The sequence below is a fragment of the Asterias amurensis genome, chromosome 2, assembly GCF_032118995.1.
Source record: "Asterias amurensis chromosome 2, ASM3211899v1".
Lineage (NCBI taxonomy): Eukaryota > Metazoa > Echinodermata > Asteroidea > Forcipulatida > Asteriidae > Asterias > Asterias amurensis.
In genome coordinates, this window is record NC_092649.1 from 16,739,531 (window position 1) to 16,756,310 (window position 16,780).

Sequence of the window (16,780 nt, forward strand, 5' to 3'; positions counted from 1 at the left end):
ACAAACAGAAATTTGGTTGGTAATCCTGTTTTTATCAAGGCAGAAATTTCATCCTAAGCAAATTTTTGTGCTTAGCAGCTCTATGAAATTGGGTCCTGGTCTAGACATTGATTCATTGCTTTCATGATCAAAGGCAACCCAAGAAAAGGGACACAGCAAATGGCTAGCGACACTCCGAGGGAGTGATGTAAGAAACGATCTAACCCATTTCAGCCACCGCAGTAGCTTCCTGACGCTTGAGGCTGGACAAAAGATCTCACAGCTTGACCCAAGACTAGAAACTGAAAATGGACTAAATATTTATACAGGCCTTACAGGGATTCAGTGATGACCCAATGGAAAAAAAAGAAGAAGAGGTAACTGATGAAGTGGCGACAGAGAAAAATACAGCCATCAACGATAAATGCTTCTAGGAAATTACCATGGGATAAAAATTAAGACTGATTTTTATTCACCTTATTATAAGCTTTGGGAGCTTTTGGGAGCTGTGAAAATGGAGCAGTTCTGGTGGCAATATTTTAAAAGCATGAGTTGATTATAAAAGAACCTCATGATGCTAAATATCTTATTTTGGTCTCCCGGGCAAGGCTTTCAGGTTTCTTTTCCTTCCTCCCTCTCCCAAAAGCCTCTTGAAAAACAGCACTTTTGCATGATTATCGTATCTAGGTTAAAGGAATCAAGTAATCTGTGTTATCGTAGCCTTTCAATTTGCCTGAATATATTAAAGCAGTGTCAGAAAATTCTGCCTGCATTTTTATTTCTATTGAAAAAAAAAGAAATTAAAAAATTAAATTAATACACAATAACAAGTTGGCCTACTTTGTTATTCTACACAGAGGAATATTCACAATTAATTTTACTGCATGCAAACAAATAAATAAAGGCCAGCCTGAGTTTCGACCCTAGCAGTGCCTTCCTCGAAGGCTAACGACTATGCTAGGGTAGAAACGTCAGACAATTTAGTATTTGTTGCATTTAAAACCAAAGATTATTTTGGTTGGTAAGCAGTTTGCAACAGCTAATTCTAATTTCATTTGTTTTTCCCATTACAACCTGGGTTTAAGACTCATTAAACTTCTTGAAAATAACCACCACCCATGGAAAAAGAAGAGAAAAAAGAGAAAAAAAGATGGTCCGAAATGATGCTCAAGCAACCCAGTGGTTATTTGTACAATTCATTGGTACCAGGTACGCATCTAATGAAACCAGCATGTCACCTCTATATCTCTCACCATATGGGATCAACCAACCCAACCCCCATCATCAACCACCCTCCACTTCCAAAGTTGTTAAAGTTAATCAAATCTCTTATTGCCGAACCTCTCAAAAATCTAATACAATAGTTACAACTTTCCATGATTTGCTCTACACATGTGGTGGTCGAGGAATGGGTAAAGTAATGAAATGGCCTCCGAATGAGGAGTGGGTTGTTTCTTACCATTACCCCTTCTAATACAGAGTTTCAATCAGTCACCTTGGGACAGACGACATTCTACTTTGGAATTGGAAAGCAACAGGGGGTTATTGTACTCTCTCCGTCCAATCCAAAAATATGGGAAAAGGATTTGCTTTGTTCTGGTCCATTTGCATGGAATTCTACTTTAACCGTAGACAGTTTAACAGGTTCCCTTTGTAAAACATTATAATATAACTCCTGCAATATTATTTATATGGTGCTACCATCCATTTACACATGTGCAGGGTTACAACAAGTACGTGTTTTATCATTTATTTCACTACATTGTTAGACTGAACAGTGTGAAGCATTCACACTTAGCAACTTCATCTTAATGTGCAAGTTACGTCTACTGTCGTCGTACTTTTATTTGTTAATTTTTTATGACCAGGTCTAGCACATAACTAAAATATGACATCACCTTTTCCGTATCTGTTTGAAGTTGTACTGTACGCCGCCAACTCGCAACACACTAAATGTTAGTAAAACTGTGTACATTTTTATTTCTTTTCATGGCATTTACGAACAGAGGTTTCTAAAGTATTAGATGAAACTTGCTCCTGGGCTTTTTGGGGGGGCTTTCTAGGGGGGTATCGAAAAGAGAGGAAAAAACCCACAAGTGATTAAACCCGTTCTCTTTAATCACTGGGTTGAATACAGTTGTGCTTTACGTCACCATCTCTAAACACAATGTCACTAAAACTGTGTACATTTTTATTTCTTTTCATGGCAGTTTATGAACATAAACTTTAGAGGATCTTTAAAGTTCAGAAACTTGATCCTGTGCTTTTTTTATTCCAGTTTTTGTTTTCATCTTTTTTTTCCCCCAAGTTCCCCCCCTTTTTTTAGGGGGGGGGGGGGGAGTATCGAAAAAGGGATAAAAACCCACACATGATTAAACCTGTTCCCTCGAATCACTAGCTGGAAATACTGATGTTTCGAGTCAAGCTCTGGCAGCTTTCATTCCCAGATTGATCAGTCACAGTCAGTAACTTTTCTGGCTTCCATGTTACTTAGCGTAAAAGGTCAGGGCTAATGGAAGATTTAATCGAAACCGTTGAATCCCCCGGTAGAATTATAGAGAGGGGCCAACAGTGACTGACTTTGTGAAATCAAGCTCACAAAATGAAAACAACTCCCTCTGGGCTTTTGAGTGACATTAGTAGAAGGGAATTGTTAAAGTACCTGATGAAGAAACTGAACCACTCTGGAGGTAGAACCTTTTAATACTGATTGACTCCCCATTTACAAATGTATAAAGACCCTTTCTCGTGTTGAAGTCAATTTTGTGAAGTTAGAGACGCACAGCATTTAATTGAAGTCACAATTCCCCATGCATTTTTCATTAAAGATTAAGCGATTTGACCTTGCTCTGACCTATGCAATGAAACAAAGATAATACTTTAAAATAGTCTTTAATCTCACCCCAATAAGAACACTTTGACAAGGCCAGTAAAAAAAACACCAGTTGGTCGTCTTGTTTTTTTGTTTATTTGTTTGTTTGTTTGTTTGTTTGTTTGTTTGTTTGTTTGTTTGTTTGTTTGTTTGTTTGTTTGTTTGTTTGTTTGTTTGTTTGTTTGTTTGTTTGTTTGTTTGTTCGTTCGTTTGTTTGTGGATTTTTTCAAGGAGGAAAGAGGCAGACAAGAAATAGTGCCAAAATGTAGCAAAAATTCATGAAGGCCTACATTTAATTTTAGTCTAAACTAAGTATTTTTTGGAGGACAACAAGTCTTTTTCCTTCCCCCCCCCCCCCTCCAATTTTAACATCTTCTTTATGAACAAAAAAAGGATGAGGGTTAGGGAATACAAACTGATGAACTATCTTTTAAAATGATGTGGCTTTAAAAAAAAGGAGGATAAGGGTTAGGGAATACCAACTGGTGAACAAAAAGGAGAAAAAGGTAGTGCACATCCTTATTAGAATCTCTGGTATCGTCATATAGACCAAGATTGCATACAAAACAAAATCACCTCAGGATTATCTCCTACCCTCTATATTTCCTTACTACGACAGACCTTATTATAGATTTGCGAAATGATGGCAACAAGTTAAGTAGAAATGCAGACCGGAGTGAAATACAGCCACTGGTATGATTTTACAACCACCGTCCAACCTTGAAGACCATTTAGAATACGAGTCAATGATTTTGACATGCTTCTCAAAATACAAATACCATATCACTGGGGAGTATCTGTTTCAACAGGTTGCTGCTGAGATCAGAAAAATCGCTAAGCAAAGACAAATCTTGACTTGCAGATTGTGTAAGCAGAATATAGTTGCAGTGGAATGTAGTGCACAACTTTGATATGCTTCCATGAACAAACACCTATAACTTCTCTTCGAGTTATCGTTAAGGACTTAAAACTAGGCCATACTTCTTGTAAAACGTTTTTGGTGTTTAGAGGGGCTGGCAACTGCGAGTAACAACTCGACAAATTTTCCTCAAAAAGTGTGAACACCCGAAAAAGGTAAACTTAGTCTGGGAAAAAAGTGCAGGGAAAATCTAATAAATGGCCTAGTGTTTAGTAATATAATATTGATCTACACAGCACAGACTGTGTCAAGCCCTCCATGGACTCTTTGCATTCAAGGGCAACGCCAGATTCAATAACACTTTGATCAAATCTCATTTCAACATGTCAGGTTTTTTATACACTAATGTGTAACAGGTCCTGACAGCTTCTTGATGGAGAGGGACATAAGTGTCAAGGTGAATTTACACACACACTCTACAACAAAAAAAGAACTTCTGGAAAGTTAAGTTCCTGAAATGATTATGGGTTTTTATAAGTACAAGTCTTTCAAACTATTATCTCCCTCTAAAATGCCCTACTCCTTGTTAACTTTAGACTAGTAATTAATATGTTGACAAAAATAAATTTTGCATTGTTTGACATTGAACTGTTCCTGTGGTGTAACACGTGGAACTTTGTTAGGCAACCCAACTGAGAGAGGGGATGGGTCTGTACAGTGATGGGGGGGGGATTAAAAAATAACAGCCAAAATTTAAAGCTCTTCAAAAGATCCTTTTACCGCCATCGCTGAACTCAATCAATGGAAATGTGCATGCACATACGCGCTGCGCACAGCTCACAGGTATTCATTGACCTCAGAGAGGGCGCTGTCTTGAGCTGAGACATCATACGCAAGAGGTCTACATTGTCAGATATATATCATGACATTTATCTTCACATATCCAAACAACCACACAAGACAGAGCCAGCACGCTCGGCAAACATTCCAACATTATGCGATATCGGACAATTGTCTTTTAATAGCTCATGCGCATACAAGCACTGGATCAATTCAACTATTTCCTCCCTGGTAATTAGCAGGTCGTTAACGTCCCGGCATCCCCACTTGGTTGCGTCATTTCTTTTATCAAGGCTGCCTCGCCAGACTGAGTACTTTCAACGTGTCATCGATTTCTTCATGTGATTTCCCACTCAGTAGTAAACGGCTGCTAATTAAGCTATTTTTCAATCACCCACTGCAAGGTGGACAGTGATGTAATCTCTTAGTCTTGGTATCTGATGGGATAGTGGGACTATGCTAATCACGTAAGACGCTGTATTATCTACTCTCGTCTCAATCCTTCCATGTCTTCTGTACTTTCTGTAATCTTATAAAATTCCCTTTCTCTATGGGACATTTCACTCGAAACCTTTTATTTTTTTTTAAAAATCTGAATTGATGTGTGAATATTAAGCCATGCCGAATTCATAGCTCCAGCTTTTGCTAAGGCGTCCTTTTTACTAAATGCATATTCATGACTATGGCTGTTGCTAAGGGTGATGCTATAGCCACCCTATCATTCAGGGCATGTTCACGGCTGTGACTGTTTCTAAGGGTGCTGCTGTTGGCATCCTATTATTTAATACATGTTCATGTCTGTGGCTGTTGCTAAAGGTGCTGTTATAGGCATACTATCATTCAATGCATGTTTACGGCTATGGCTGTTTCTAAGGGTGGTGCTCTTGGCATCCCATAATTCAATGCATGTTCATGGGAGTCATGGCTACGGCTGTTGCCAAGGGTGGTGCTAATGTTCATGTGATGTGAAAGCCAGAGCCACAACTGCTAATTCAGATACAGCCATAATCACTCATCAAACATTCTATATCGTATGATATTGTATACAAAACTGAATACCAACAAACAGCAATTTGGGGATACATTACACAACAATTTCCTTTCCTTTCTTAGTATATAATTGGTCTTTGATCCAACTTGACATCTAATTTACAATTGCATTAATTTCAGCCCTTTCTAGACCTTTTCAAAGTCAAATAGCAGTTTTCTTATCACCCTGGAGTTGGGAAACTACCAGACCTTATCTCTACTGCATTAGAAAAGAAAAAAAGTTGGAAACAAGTTCTAGCAGATTCTTAGCAATCCGAAGAAAGTTTCTGGTTTCTAAAGATAAACCACCTCGTATTTTTCCTTGACAAACACATTCCTTCTGCTGAAACTTATCTTTGCAGCTGCCGTTTCGGTGCTTAATTAGAAATCGTAGTCTGGCGTTGTCTCGTTAGGAAACGTCTCGTGTCCTGATAACGACAAATTCCAAAACCGAGGACAGATAGGAAACAAGTTCACAGGTTCCCCTGAAGAAAACCTTATTTGGAATTATGGTTCTATGATAAATAAGGCCAAGTAAAAAGGTCTACAAGTTGATCGTCCAGGTTTTTCAAAAAAGAGGAGAATGAGGGATTTTTTATTTTTTATTTCTTTCAAAGTTGGTCGCCAAGCATTTTAATAGCTGACAACAGTTCTTCAGTTTAAAGTCACCACCTACTTTATGTAGTTTCAAGTTCTCAAATGATAAGTAAGTTCAATGAGAAATACACAGAAAATTTGTCTTTTTGAAGAAAAAAAAGTTAAATAAAAAAAGATAAAAAAAAGATGCGGCCTCAAAAAAGGATCAGGGAGAGGACAATCAACTGGTTTTTTTTAAGTGCATGTAATTCAGTACTCCCTATGATAAAAAAGTAGGTCTTGGTATCACACCTTTCACAGCTGACCGTTTGGTTGGTAAGCAGTTTGCAACAGATAATTACTCAAAATAACTTTTAGCATAAAAACTTACTAGGTAACAAGCAATGGAGAGCTGTTGATAGTGTAAAACATTGTGAGAAACAGCTCCCTCTGAAGTAACAGAATTTTCGAGACAGAAGTAATTTTCCACAAATTTGATTTTGAGACCTCACATTTAGATTTTGAGGTTTCAAAATCAAGCATCTGAAAGCACACAACTTCGTGTGGCAAGGGTGTTTTTTTCTTCCATTATTATCTCGCAACTTTGACAACCAATTGAGTTCAAATTTTCACAAGTTGTTTCTTTATGCATAGGTTGAGATACAACAAGTGGGAAGACTTTTGAAGGTCTTTGACAGTTACCAAAGGTGTCCAGTGGCTTTAACACAAGATTCAAGACAACACCTGTATTTGTACACAATACATGGCAATCTCTAATTATGTAAACATAATCAGCAATAAAATGCATGATTCTTAATGTACAAATACATGTTTATTGTTCCTCCACCACCACAACGGTGTAACCTTGGAAAGTACAGTCAGTGAGCACGGCCCATTGGTGAATAGGGGGGGTGTCAAACACAGGGCCATCATGTGTGTTGTTATTCCGTGGCAGTGACCCAAAACATTGACAATATATCAATTCTTAAATGCCAACCCTCCGGGCAACGAGAAGGGTGGGATTACTGCTTCAAAAAAGGTAAACATTCTGACTGCATTCCTCGCTGTGCATTCCGTTTTCCACATTCTTTTGGTTCTATTTTGTCACTTTTTTTTTAAAAACTGAAGTTTGCTGTTGAACTGAGAAGAACAAACAACTGAACTTCAGTTAAGAGTGGCTTTATGATAAAGTACACTCTCGGTCACAGGTTTTGGAATGTTACAATTTATTTAATGTGAAAGTCGACAGGACTATTCAATAATACTAAAAAATGTGATTTGTATGGTAAAGCACCATGCAACCCTTTCAACTCGATACTGTGGGGTCAAACATACCTGAACAACTTTCTAGTGACTGCTATTCACATTGACTGTTATTCAAAAATGTACCACTCTGGAACCGGCTTCATCGAGAAATGAGCAAAACAAATGTCACAAAAATAATTTCAGTTTCAAGCTTTAACATGTAAAAACAGATTATCAAGTTATGGTATTTTACCATAAAAACTGGTTAATATGTTTTACATGTTAAAATAATTTTCGTCTCACCGAGACTAAAAATACTTTTTGACTTGTTTAACTCATTTCTCAAAAAACTACAGCACCTCAGCAAGTAAAATTTCAAGGGAAGCTTTCTACCATCACTATCTTTCAAACTGAGTAAGTTTAATGTAAATCTGTGGACATTAAGTTTTGTGTAACAAAAAAACAAAAGAATTACCCAAATCCTTTAATGTGAGATTCCACCTGACTATTCATTAATACTAAAGACAGTCTCACAGGCTATCCAAAATGAGGAAAACATCACATTTATAGAAAAGATAATAATCATAATACATATTGATACGTACATTGAGTATGATGAAATCCATGGCTGCAAACGAGCCATAGGACAGGTCACCCTGAACCGGATCCGACTGAAGATCTTCGTCCTCGCTCATCGGTATATTTGTCGCTGTCGCCATAAGATTTGTCTGTTTTTTTTACTCCGACCCAAATTCCCGATCAAGCATTTCTCAACGTAGCGATGTAATAGAAGACCAACACAACTAACAGCCAGTCCTCGAAGGCTATTCACAGCAAATCAGGTACAGAAAGTAGCGTTAACTTCAAAAAGGATTGACACAGAATCCTGAGAGGGCAATAGACTAATGGGGGGGAGAAATTGCTCCCATTCATAAAGTTGCTTGTCACCGACGACGTCGTACTTGTAGACAGACCAACACAGCACATAAAAATGGATAAGGACCACCACAATTAAACCCCCAATGAAATGTAGCTCCACTCCACTGCACAACCCTAGCTCTCCTCTACTCAGATAGAAAGTGCCAAATTATGTGTAGATAATCGGCTCCACTTGAGGGGGTCAACACCAAGTGCCTGATGCAGACTCCAGCTATGTGCCCTGGTTAAGTGGTGGGCGATGTCAGTATTTACCAGGTGTTAAGATATGATTTGTGCTTGGGTAACCACGTTCCATGAGAGATGAGAAAAAGAGTAGAATCGACAGTCCGAGGTGCCAGATTTCCAAAAAATGCCAGACAGACCATTGACAGTCAAAATATGGAGCAAGTGAACAGAGCAACTGAAGTTACTGGTTTTCAAGTTCTAGCTTTTCTCACTCACCCATCTAGAGTTTATAAGCCAACCACCTGAGAAGCATTATGCAGACAGCCCACGTGCCAAGCTTTTTTCCATTTACTCAACTTATAAACTGCTATCTGGATCCATAGAGCTAAACTAAAGTCACTTTTCCCCATCTGCACACGGGCACTACTAGCCTTGGTTAATACACTATGAAAGAGAACTCCCAAAACACTTGCAGACCAATGATCACTCTTTATGTAAATGAACCACTCACCTGCCAGTCACCACTGACCAATCAGTGAGTAGAGTGGCTTCTGGGCTGTTCTACTTTGCTATAGGGTTCATAAATAATTCAGCAGTGTGTGGCTGTGCATATTACTAACTGTAGCTGCATGCATTGAGCACAACACACATCTTTTGTACAAGGTTGGCTTTCTACATTGAATATAACAAATTGGATTTAATTGTTGTCCATGAAATCCAAGATCAATCCCATTCAAAAAACATGTTTATATTTCTCCAATCAGGTGCTAAAAAAAACCCAAATAAACCAATCAAATAAAACCATCCTGTTCGTTATGTATCAAAGACTTCAAGGAAATTGCACATACATAAACAAAAAGGGACAATTAGTAACTAGACTGTTATCTTTGGCAGTATCACCGTTAAGTCAACCTATTATACAGCACTGATTAATTCTTATATCAACGATATTGTATCTGTGCATACATCATTAAAGGTTCCGACAGCTATTTATAAACGCTGTGTTTGAACATCGCATAAAACATGTGTGTCAATTAAAATGTATGCGTAAAAGAATAGTTGAGAAGTGTCTGATTGGTTTTTTTTCTTTCTAGGGAAGATATTGAAGTCAGGGAAAGTATCCAGTCATATATTTAATACAGTGACTGCTTTCCTATGGAGGAATGCAATTATGTCTGTTCTAAAAGCGGTGCTTACAAAACAGAGCCCATTGGCAGTGGAAAAAAAAAGTAGCACGATGACAGGGTTATTAATAATACGCCTTCAGCATCACGGCATGATGCTGTTATTGAAAAAAATAGACACAGCTATTTGTATCACTTGCTCAATGCATGTGACGGTGGCACATCGGACAACTATAGCCAATAGAAATTACTTTGATTAATTGTTAATTCATTACTTCATTTGCATCAAATTGCGTTTTGCCAGACAGTGTTTTTTTGATGAGCTTAATTTATGCATAGCTCGGTACACAAAAGAATGGAGTTGTGGTTCCCGTATCTTAAAAAAAAAAAGGCAAGAGAAGGGATGGCCTCAGGATTCATGTACTTTTTGATGTACCCTAATTCAGACCATTGTACATGCAATGTCAGGGCTACACAAACAACTTGTTAAGCACAGAAAAAAAGTTGTGCTTAACATAAATAGTTTCCAGCCAAAACTAAATCAAGTTTACAATGTTGTGACTGGTGCCCCACTCAATTTTTGCTCAGCAGAACAAAATTGCTAAGCGGTATGTCTGCCTTGTTACATCAACCACTAAGAATGCTCCCCTTCCTCCCATGTGACACATTAAGATTCAGCAAACCACGACCCAATTTCATAGAGCTGCTTAAGCACAAAAAACAGCTGAGCACAACAAATGAAGCTTATCAGAACAGGGTTACCAGCCAAACTACCATGTCACATGTACACTCTATGACTGGTATCCTTCTTATTTTTCCTAAGCAGAACATTGTTAAGCAATATTTTCTGCTTAAGCAACTCTATGAAATTGCACCCAGGTATTTAAAAAACAAACACGTCAAGAAGATTGTCCGAGAGCTCCAATAAAGTTTCTTCTCTGATAACAGCTGCTGACACTCCCCGAGAGCCCCACAGATACTTCCTGATGCTAACACAAGGATGCAGCCAAAACACACAGGGACCTAGAGTAGCATAAAATGTCTTTGCTTTGTACAACAGGGTAGTGAATTTGCCAGAAGGGGGGAGGGGGGCGACCTAGAAACAACACAACCCATACTAAAACCTTCCGGGGCTGCTCCTGGAAAGAATCACAGATGACAAGAAAAAGTAGAAGAAGAAGAAAAAAGAGTCGGTCCTTCACATTACGGATGCCCGAGTCACATTAGGTATGCATTTATTACCGTGTTCCTCTATGCGTAAAGCAGTAGAGCCAGGCAAACACAATTGTACTTTTATCACCGGTAAGATTACAATGTGAACATTTGCCAAAGCCTCGTAATTTATCTCCCTTTTTTTTTTCGTCGCCGGGTTTTCTTGCAACATGAGCCTAAAGTGCAGAGGGCCCCCCTTTCTAACAAGTACAGTTATAAGTAACGGAATGTTTGCACGCGGCAAATATAATATGAGAAGAAGATTTATCAAGTGTAGCTTGAGTCCGGATAAGTGTACAACGCAGAAACTGAAGAAGCCCAAGATGTTTGACTGTGTATCAGAGTTCAGCCACTGACCTAACTGAATAAGAAGACTTCCAATGTTTGGAGCTGCCTTCCATGTTGGGAAGAGAAAACATAAACTAATAACGGCACCTCTGGCAAACCATGGCCAACCAATTTAGCATGCAGGGTAATCCTAATGGTCTAACACACATGCATCGTTGGATATTACATGCACAGGAAAAGGTGACTTATGTGGTACGTACTTGTGCGCAGTTTCAGTTCATTTTACACACATACGTAATGCTTATGATAATTAAGTCAAAGCGCTGAGTCTACCACATCAGCATTCTAATCACAGCAGCACAATTGCTGCCACATAAGATTTGAAGATTTTTTTTTTTTTTTGCAGAAATTGTGACACAGCAAATCGTGGAATGAGCTTTGGCTCAAATAATAATGATGATCAATGGCAAATCTTTGCCACTGGTAACCAAGAAATGATTTTGCATTTATATCTATCGTCACTCCCTGCAGAGAAGAAAATCTGTAAATCGGATTACGTCTCCAGAAATTACCGATGGAAGTATCTTAAATTTATGGAATTCTTAAGAGAACGGCATCAATTATTTACTGTCAAGACATCTCTTTAAAGGCACTGGACACGTTTGGTAATTGTCAAAAACCAGTATTGTCACTTGGTGCATCCCAACATATGCATAAAATAACAAATCTGTGAAAATTTGGACTCCATTGGTCATCGAAGTTGCAAGAGACTAATGAAAGAAAGAAAACCCCTGTTGCACAAATTTGGCCTGAAGTCTTTTAAATATTTGAGTGACAAATAACCTCAAAAACTGCGCTACCTCAGAGGGAGCTGTTTCTCACAATGTTTTAAACTACCAACAGCTCTCCATTGCTCATTACCAAGTAAGTTGTTATGCTAACAAATATTTTGCGTATTACCAATAGTGTCCATTACATTTTAACCATCCAGGTCATCTTTGAGAAGCATTTTTGGAAACAGTCAATTCTTCATTTCCTACAAACAAATTTCATAATATGGGTAACATTTTGGAAAGCAAATGCACACCACACACCTCTTAAAAGCCGAACTGTTGTGGCAAGGTGGTTGTGAAGCCAGGAGTTTTGTTTTCATTGTGTACACTTTTTGTTTATCTATCAAGAAATGAACATTTTTGACATATATTAGAATTTCTAAGGGAGAATTTAAAAAGCATCTCAGAAATTCAATAGATTTGTTACTTTAGACTAATATTAAATAAGGGCAGCGATAGACAGTCAAATCTTCAGCATGGACCAAATAACTCAATATCCCATTTGCAATTGCAGAGAGCCAACAATTCTGTTCTTGCTTTCTTTCTTTTTTTCCCCTCTTCAGTCCAGGTCATATTTAAGCAGGCTTTCATTCCCTCTAATTTCTTGCGGGTTGCCATGACAACCTTCCAACCACAATGACAAAGGGGGAAGCTGGAGCTTGAATGGCTGGGAGATTTTACACACATTGAGAATGCCAAGGCCGAGACGTGATGAGGCTCTCCGACTTGTGCAATGTGATGGAAATTATTTTCTAAGGCACAAATTTCCTACATGTAGATGGCGATGAAATATCTCAGGCATATATAAAATATAGGGTCCCTATAGAGTCAAGTGCACCATGATATGTCCATATGTTGTATACTAACAATTGTTTAAAGGCAGTGGACACTATTGGTAATTAGTCAAAATAATTATTAGCATAAAACCTTACTTGGTGACGAGTAATAGGGAGATGTTGATAGTATAAAACATTGTGAGAAAAGGCTCCCTCTGAAGTAATGTAGTTTTCGAGAAGGTAGTAATTTTCCACGAATTTGATTTCGAGAGACTCAGATTTAGAATTTGTTTCCACAGCCTTTAAAGACACTAGACACTATTGGTACTTGTCAAAGAACAGTCATCTCACTTTTTGTATCTCAATTATGCATAAAATAACAAACCTGTGAAAATTTGAGCTCAAAATTGGTCGTTGAAGTTGCAAGAGAGTAATGGAAGAAAAAACGCCCCTGTCGCACAAGTTGTGTGCTTTTGGATGCTTGATTTTGATACCTCAAAATCTAGTTCTGAGGTTTCAAAATCAAATTCAAATATTTCAGTGAGAAATTACCTATTTCTCAAAAACTACATTACTTCAGAGCGCACTGCTTCAGGGGGAGTGATATTCAAAGAAATACTGACACTGTTTTCATACACAAGGGCAAATTCATTTTACATCACTACAGCCTAACGCTATGAATATTGGAGACCATTAATATCTGATTGTCTGTACCTCATTTCTCACAAGTTATAACACTGTTCAGAGATATTATAAATACATATATCATTAATAATTTCTACCATTCATCAGCATCCTGTCTTCTGGAATGAAAGGACAAAATCAAACATTTTACTCTTTTTTTTTTACCCCCTTGAAAACAACAACCAACTAACCAACCAGCGTCACAATTGACAGCTCCTTTAAATAATTCTGTCATTTTTCTCAGATTGTACATAACAGTGGTCATCTTTCGCGTTTAATATTTTATGTTTTTGCGCTCCCCTGGAGGCAAGAACAGAGTGTCTTGGCTTGAGATGATGGATGAGACATCATCTCACAGGTAAGAATCGGTTTAAAGATGCATGATCCACATCAGCTTTGATGACAGGTGGACAGAAAGACAGAGAGAGAGATGGGAGAAGGGTGCGGGAGAAGACAGGAGCTTGTGAGAACCCAAGATGGAGGAATACAAGCCAAAGGGATGAGTGGGAGGTTACTACGTAAGCCTGGCCGACTAGTGCGACTAGTGTCATAGTCGCGACTATCAATTCCTTAGTCTTAGACTAGTCGCGACTACCGTTTCTCAACTACTCAATCGTGTCAATCGTGCCATCACAACTACTACAAAAGATTGCCTTCATTGCCTTGGTGCCCTTGAAATGCTCAAGTAGAAATTTACAATTTCCTCATATGGGTGCCCTTTACAAGGAGAAATTGCCCTGGTGCCCTTGCCCTTACAGGCATGTTTACATAATTTTTACATAATTTTAAACTACCATCATAATTAATTTTGTATGCAACTGGATAAGGACCCGAACGTGGGTCTCTTGTACTTAAAAATTGTGTACTTAAAAATTCTGTATGAAAACACCACTCTTCAAATTTGCTGAGATCACGCTTTTAAGTGTGTCGAGGTTGTTCACAAATTGGTATGCCTTGCCAAACACTTACAGTGTTGGCCATCATGAAGCTATGCCAGGTCTAATAGTCAGTTCATACATACAACAAACACAATAGGGCACTCTCCAGTATTATACTCTATTTTATCAACACTCAGTTCCATTATTTGTGCACTTTGATTTGAGAATGAATTGTGAAATCAAACACAAACGACGAATGAAATGGAATGATTTGCACGACTGGAGAGCTCCATTGAGGACTGCATCATATAAAACCTTATTAATCCAGCCTTTATTAAGAACTTCCACTACTTATCCTACTCACCTCAGTCAGGGACAAAGTACAGTGGAATTCTTGAAAGGTACATCAAATTATAGAACTATGAATTGGGTTAGATTTAAGTGTGAATGGTTGATGGCATTCACAGTGCATGTATGACCTTTGAATTACAGTCGACAACGAAGACACAACTGGTTTTACTCAAGTAGGCAAAAAAATGTTACATTGTTAAAAAATTACATCTTTTACAGGCCTGTATGCTTTGTTTTTGAAAGGGCAAGGGCACCAAGGCATTTTCTCCTTTGTGGAGGGCACCCTATGATGACATTGTATATTTGTATTGTAGCATTTCAAGGGCACCAAGGCAATGATCAGGGGGCATGGAGGCAATCGCCTTTGTTGCCTCCATGTGAAGTATCAGGCCTGCTTTTAACCAACGGGAACTTGGGCCAACTTCTAGCTACACACAGAAAGCTTTGACGGATTTGAGACGAAATGCTACAATTGTCACAAGACCATTTCTTACATTTCATTCAATACTTACAGCTTTTAGAAATTGGACTCTTGTGAACAGAATGGTTACAAAGACATACATTGGTTTAACAAGATGTTAAAGAAGACATCATCAAACTATCTTACATGTAAAAGAATTTTTTTTTGGGGGGGGGGTTGATCAAAAAATTGACTAAAGTGGGATTCGAACCAACGATCTCCGGATTAACGTGCCGGCGCTCTACCAATTGAGCTATCTAGCCCTATATTGGCGGTGTCCCAACATAGGGCTAGATAGCTCAGTTGGTAGAGCGCCGGCACGTTAATCCGGAGGTCGTTGGTTCGAATCACACTCTGGTCAATTCTTTGTTCAACCCCAAAAATCATTTCATAATTTACCCAGTCAGTTTCCCTTGTGTGATAAAAGAAAACTTGTTGAGACTCACAATTATTTTTATACAAATAATAAAACAAATTCTTGCACGACGTAATCATTTAAGTTTAAAAAAAAAAAGACACTCAAGGTTTGTAAAATCACTTTTTGTTTGCACAATCATGCATACTTAAACAATGACTTCCCTTTAAAATGTGATGTCGCATCCGACAAATATTACCAAAAAAAGGAAACTAATACCTGTCAGCTCTTAGTGAACTAAATCATTAAAAACTACAAATTGGGGGCCATATCATTGCCACGATGGACATGGACGTGGTGTCACCTAAGATAGGTTTTAATTTCTGGATACAATTTGCCATCAATCATTTTGTAAATCAATACGTTTGGAGTCACCCCGAGGTGTTAGTGACGGGTTCACTGAACCGGGCTGTAAAGGAGGAACGGGTTAATGTGGGCAGGGGGGTTAAGGAATAAAACGATTGGATTAACAATAATTTGGGGAATAAATCAAACTGGGTTTTTTGATGCAAATTCAAGGGATGAATGATACATAATTTCTGTCGGATCGAATTATGTGATAACTTGATTAATTTGGGGGATAAATATTTTGTCCTTTACTAATATTTGTTTTCCATCTTTTTCCTGGTTAGCTGGGGGATGAAAGGGATTTCGAATGGATTTTATTGATGGTTGGCGACATTATAAACAACAGAAATGAACATCACCACTTGAGAACTGTGTGTACAGTGTGACTCAATGAGAACGGACCGCACCAGGATTTGATAACCGGTAGTCCGTCTCAGTGATGGGAGGACTCCCAGCAGTCAAGCCTATGTAAACCAGTGAACACAATGAGGAAGTCTCGTATAATATAGGTTTACCCAGCCAGTGGGCTTTGCAAAGACACTAACACCCGACAATATCTCCTGGCCAAATTGGGCTCCAAACAATGTCAACCCTGGTTTCTTTGATGGTGATCATGCTCCACAAATTTACACACGGCTTTTATTACAAGTGCGGAGTTTGAATGGGATGAAATGAAAACCACTGGATCTATCTCTGTCAAAAAAACACAGGGAAAAAAACACGGAACGGAATTGAAGTCGGAGAATGAAGAATTGTTAAAGGCAGTGGACACTATTGGTAGTTGCTCAAAATAATTATTACGAATAAAACCCAACTTGGTAACAAGTAATGGGGAGAGGTTGGTAGTAAATGAGAAACGGCTCCCTCTGAAGTATTGTAGTTTTTCCCTCTGAAGTATTGTAGTTTT

At 38.3% G+C, this 16,780-nt stretch overlaps 1 protein-coding gene across 2 annotated transcripts in view; it reads right to left on the reverse strand.

Annotated features, from left to right (window-relative positions):
• The window catches only part of LOC139953379 (E3 ubiquitin-protein ligase PDZRN3-like), a 207,955-nt gene that overhangs the window by 62,273 nt on the left and 128,902 nt on the right, over positions 1-16,780 (reverse strand). Inside the window, exon 1 of one of the 2 annotated variants that reach the window (XM_071952899.1) lies at positions 8,006-8,800. The exons of the other annotated variant lie outside the window; for it this stretch is intronic. Coding sequence (XP_071809000.1) covers positions 8,006-8,119 — 114 coding nt within the window. The 5' untranslated portion in view covers positions 8,120-8,800. Of the gene's footprint in view, positions 1-8,005; positions 8,801-16,780 lie in introns of those variants that run through there. 2 annotated transcript variants of the gene reach the window in all.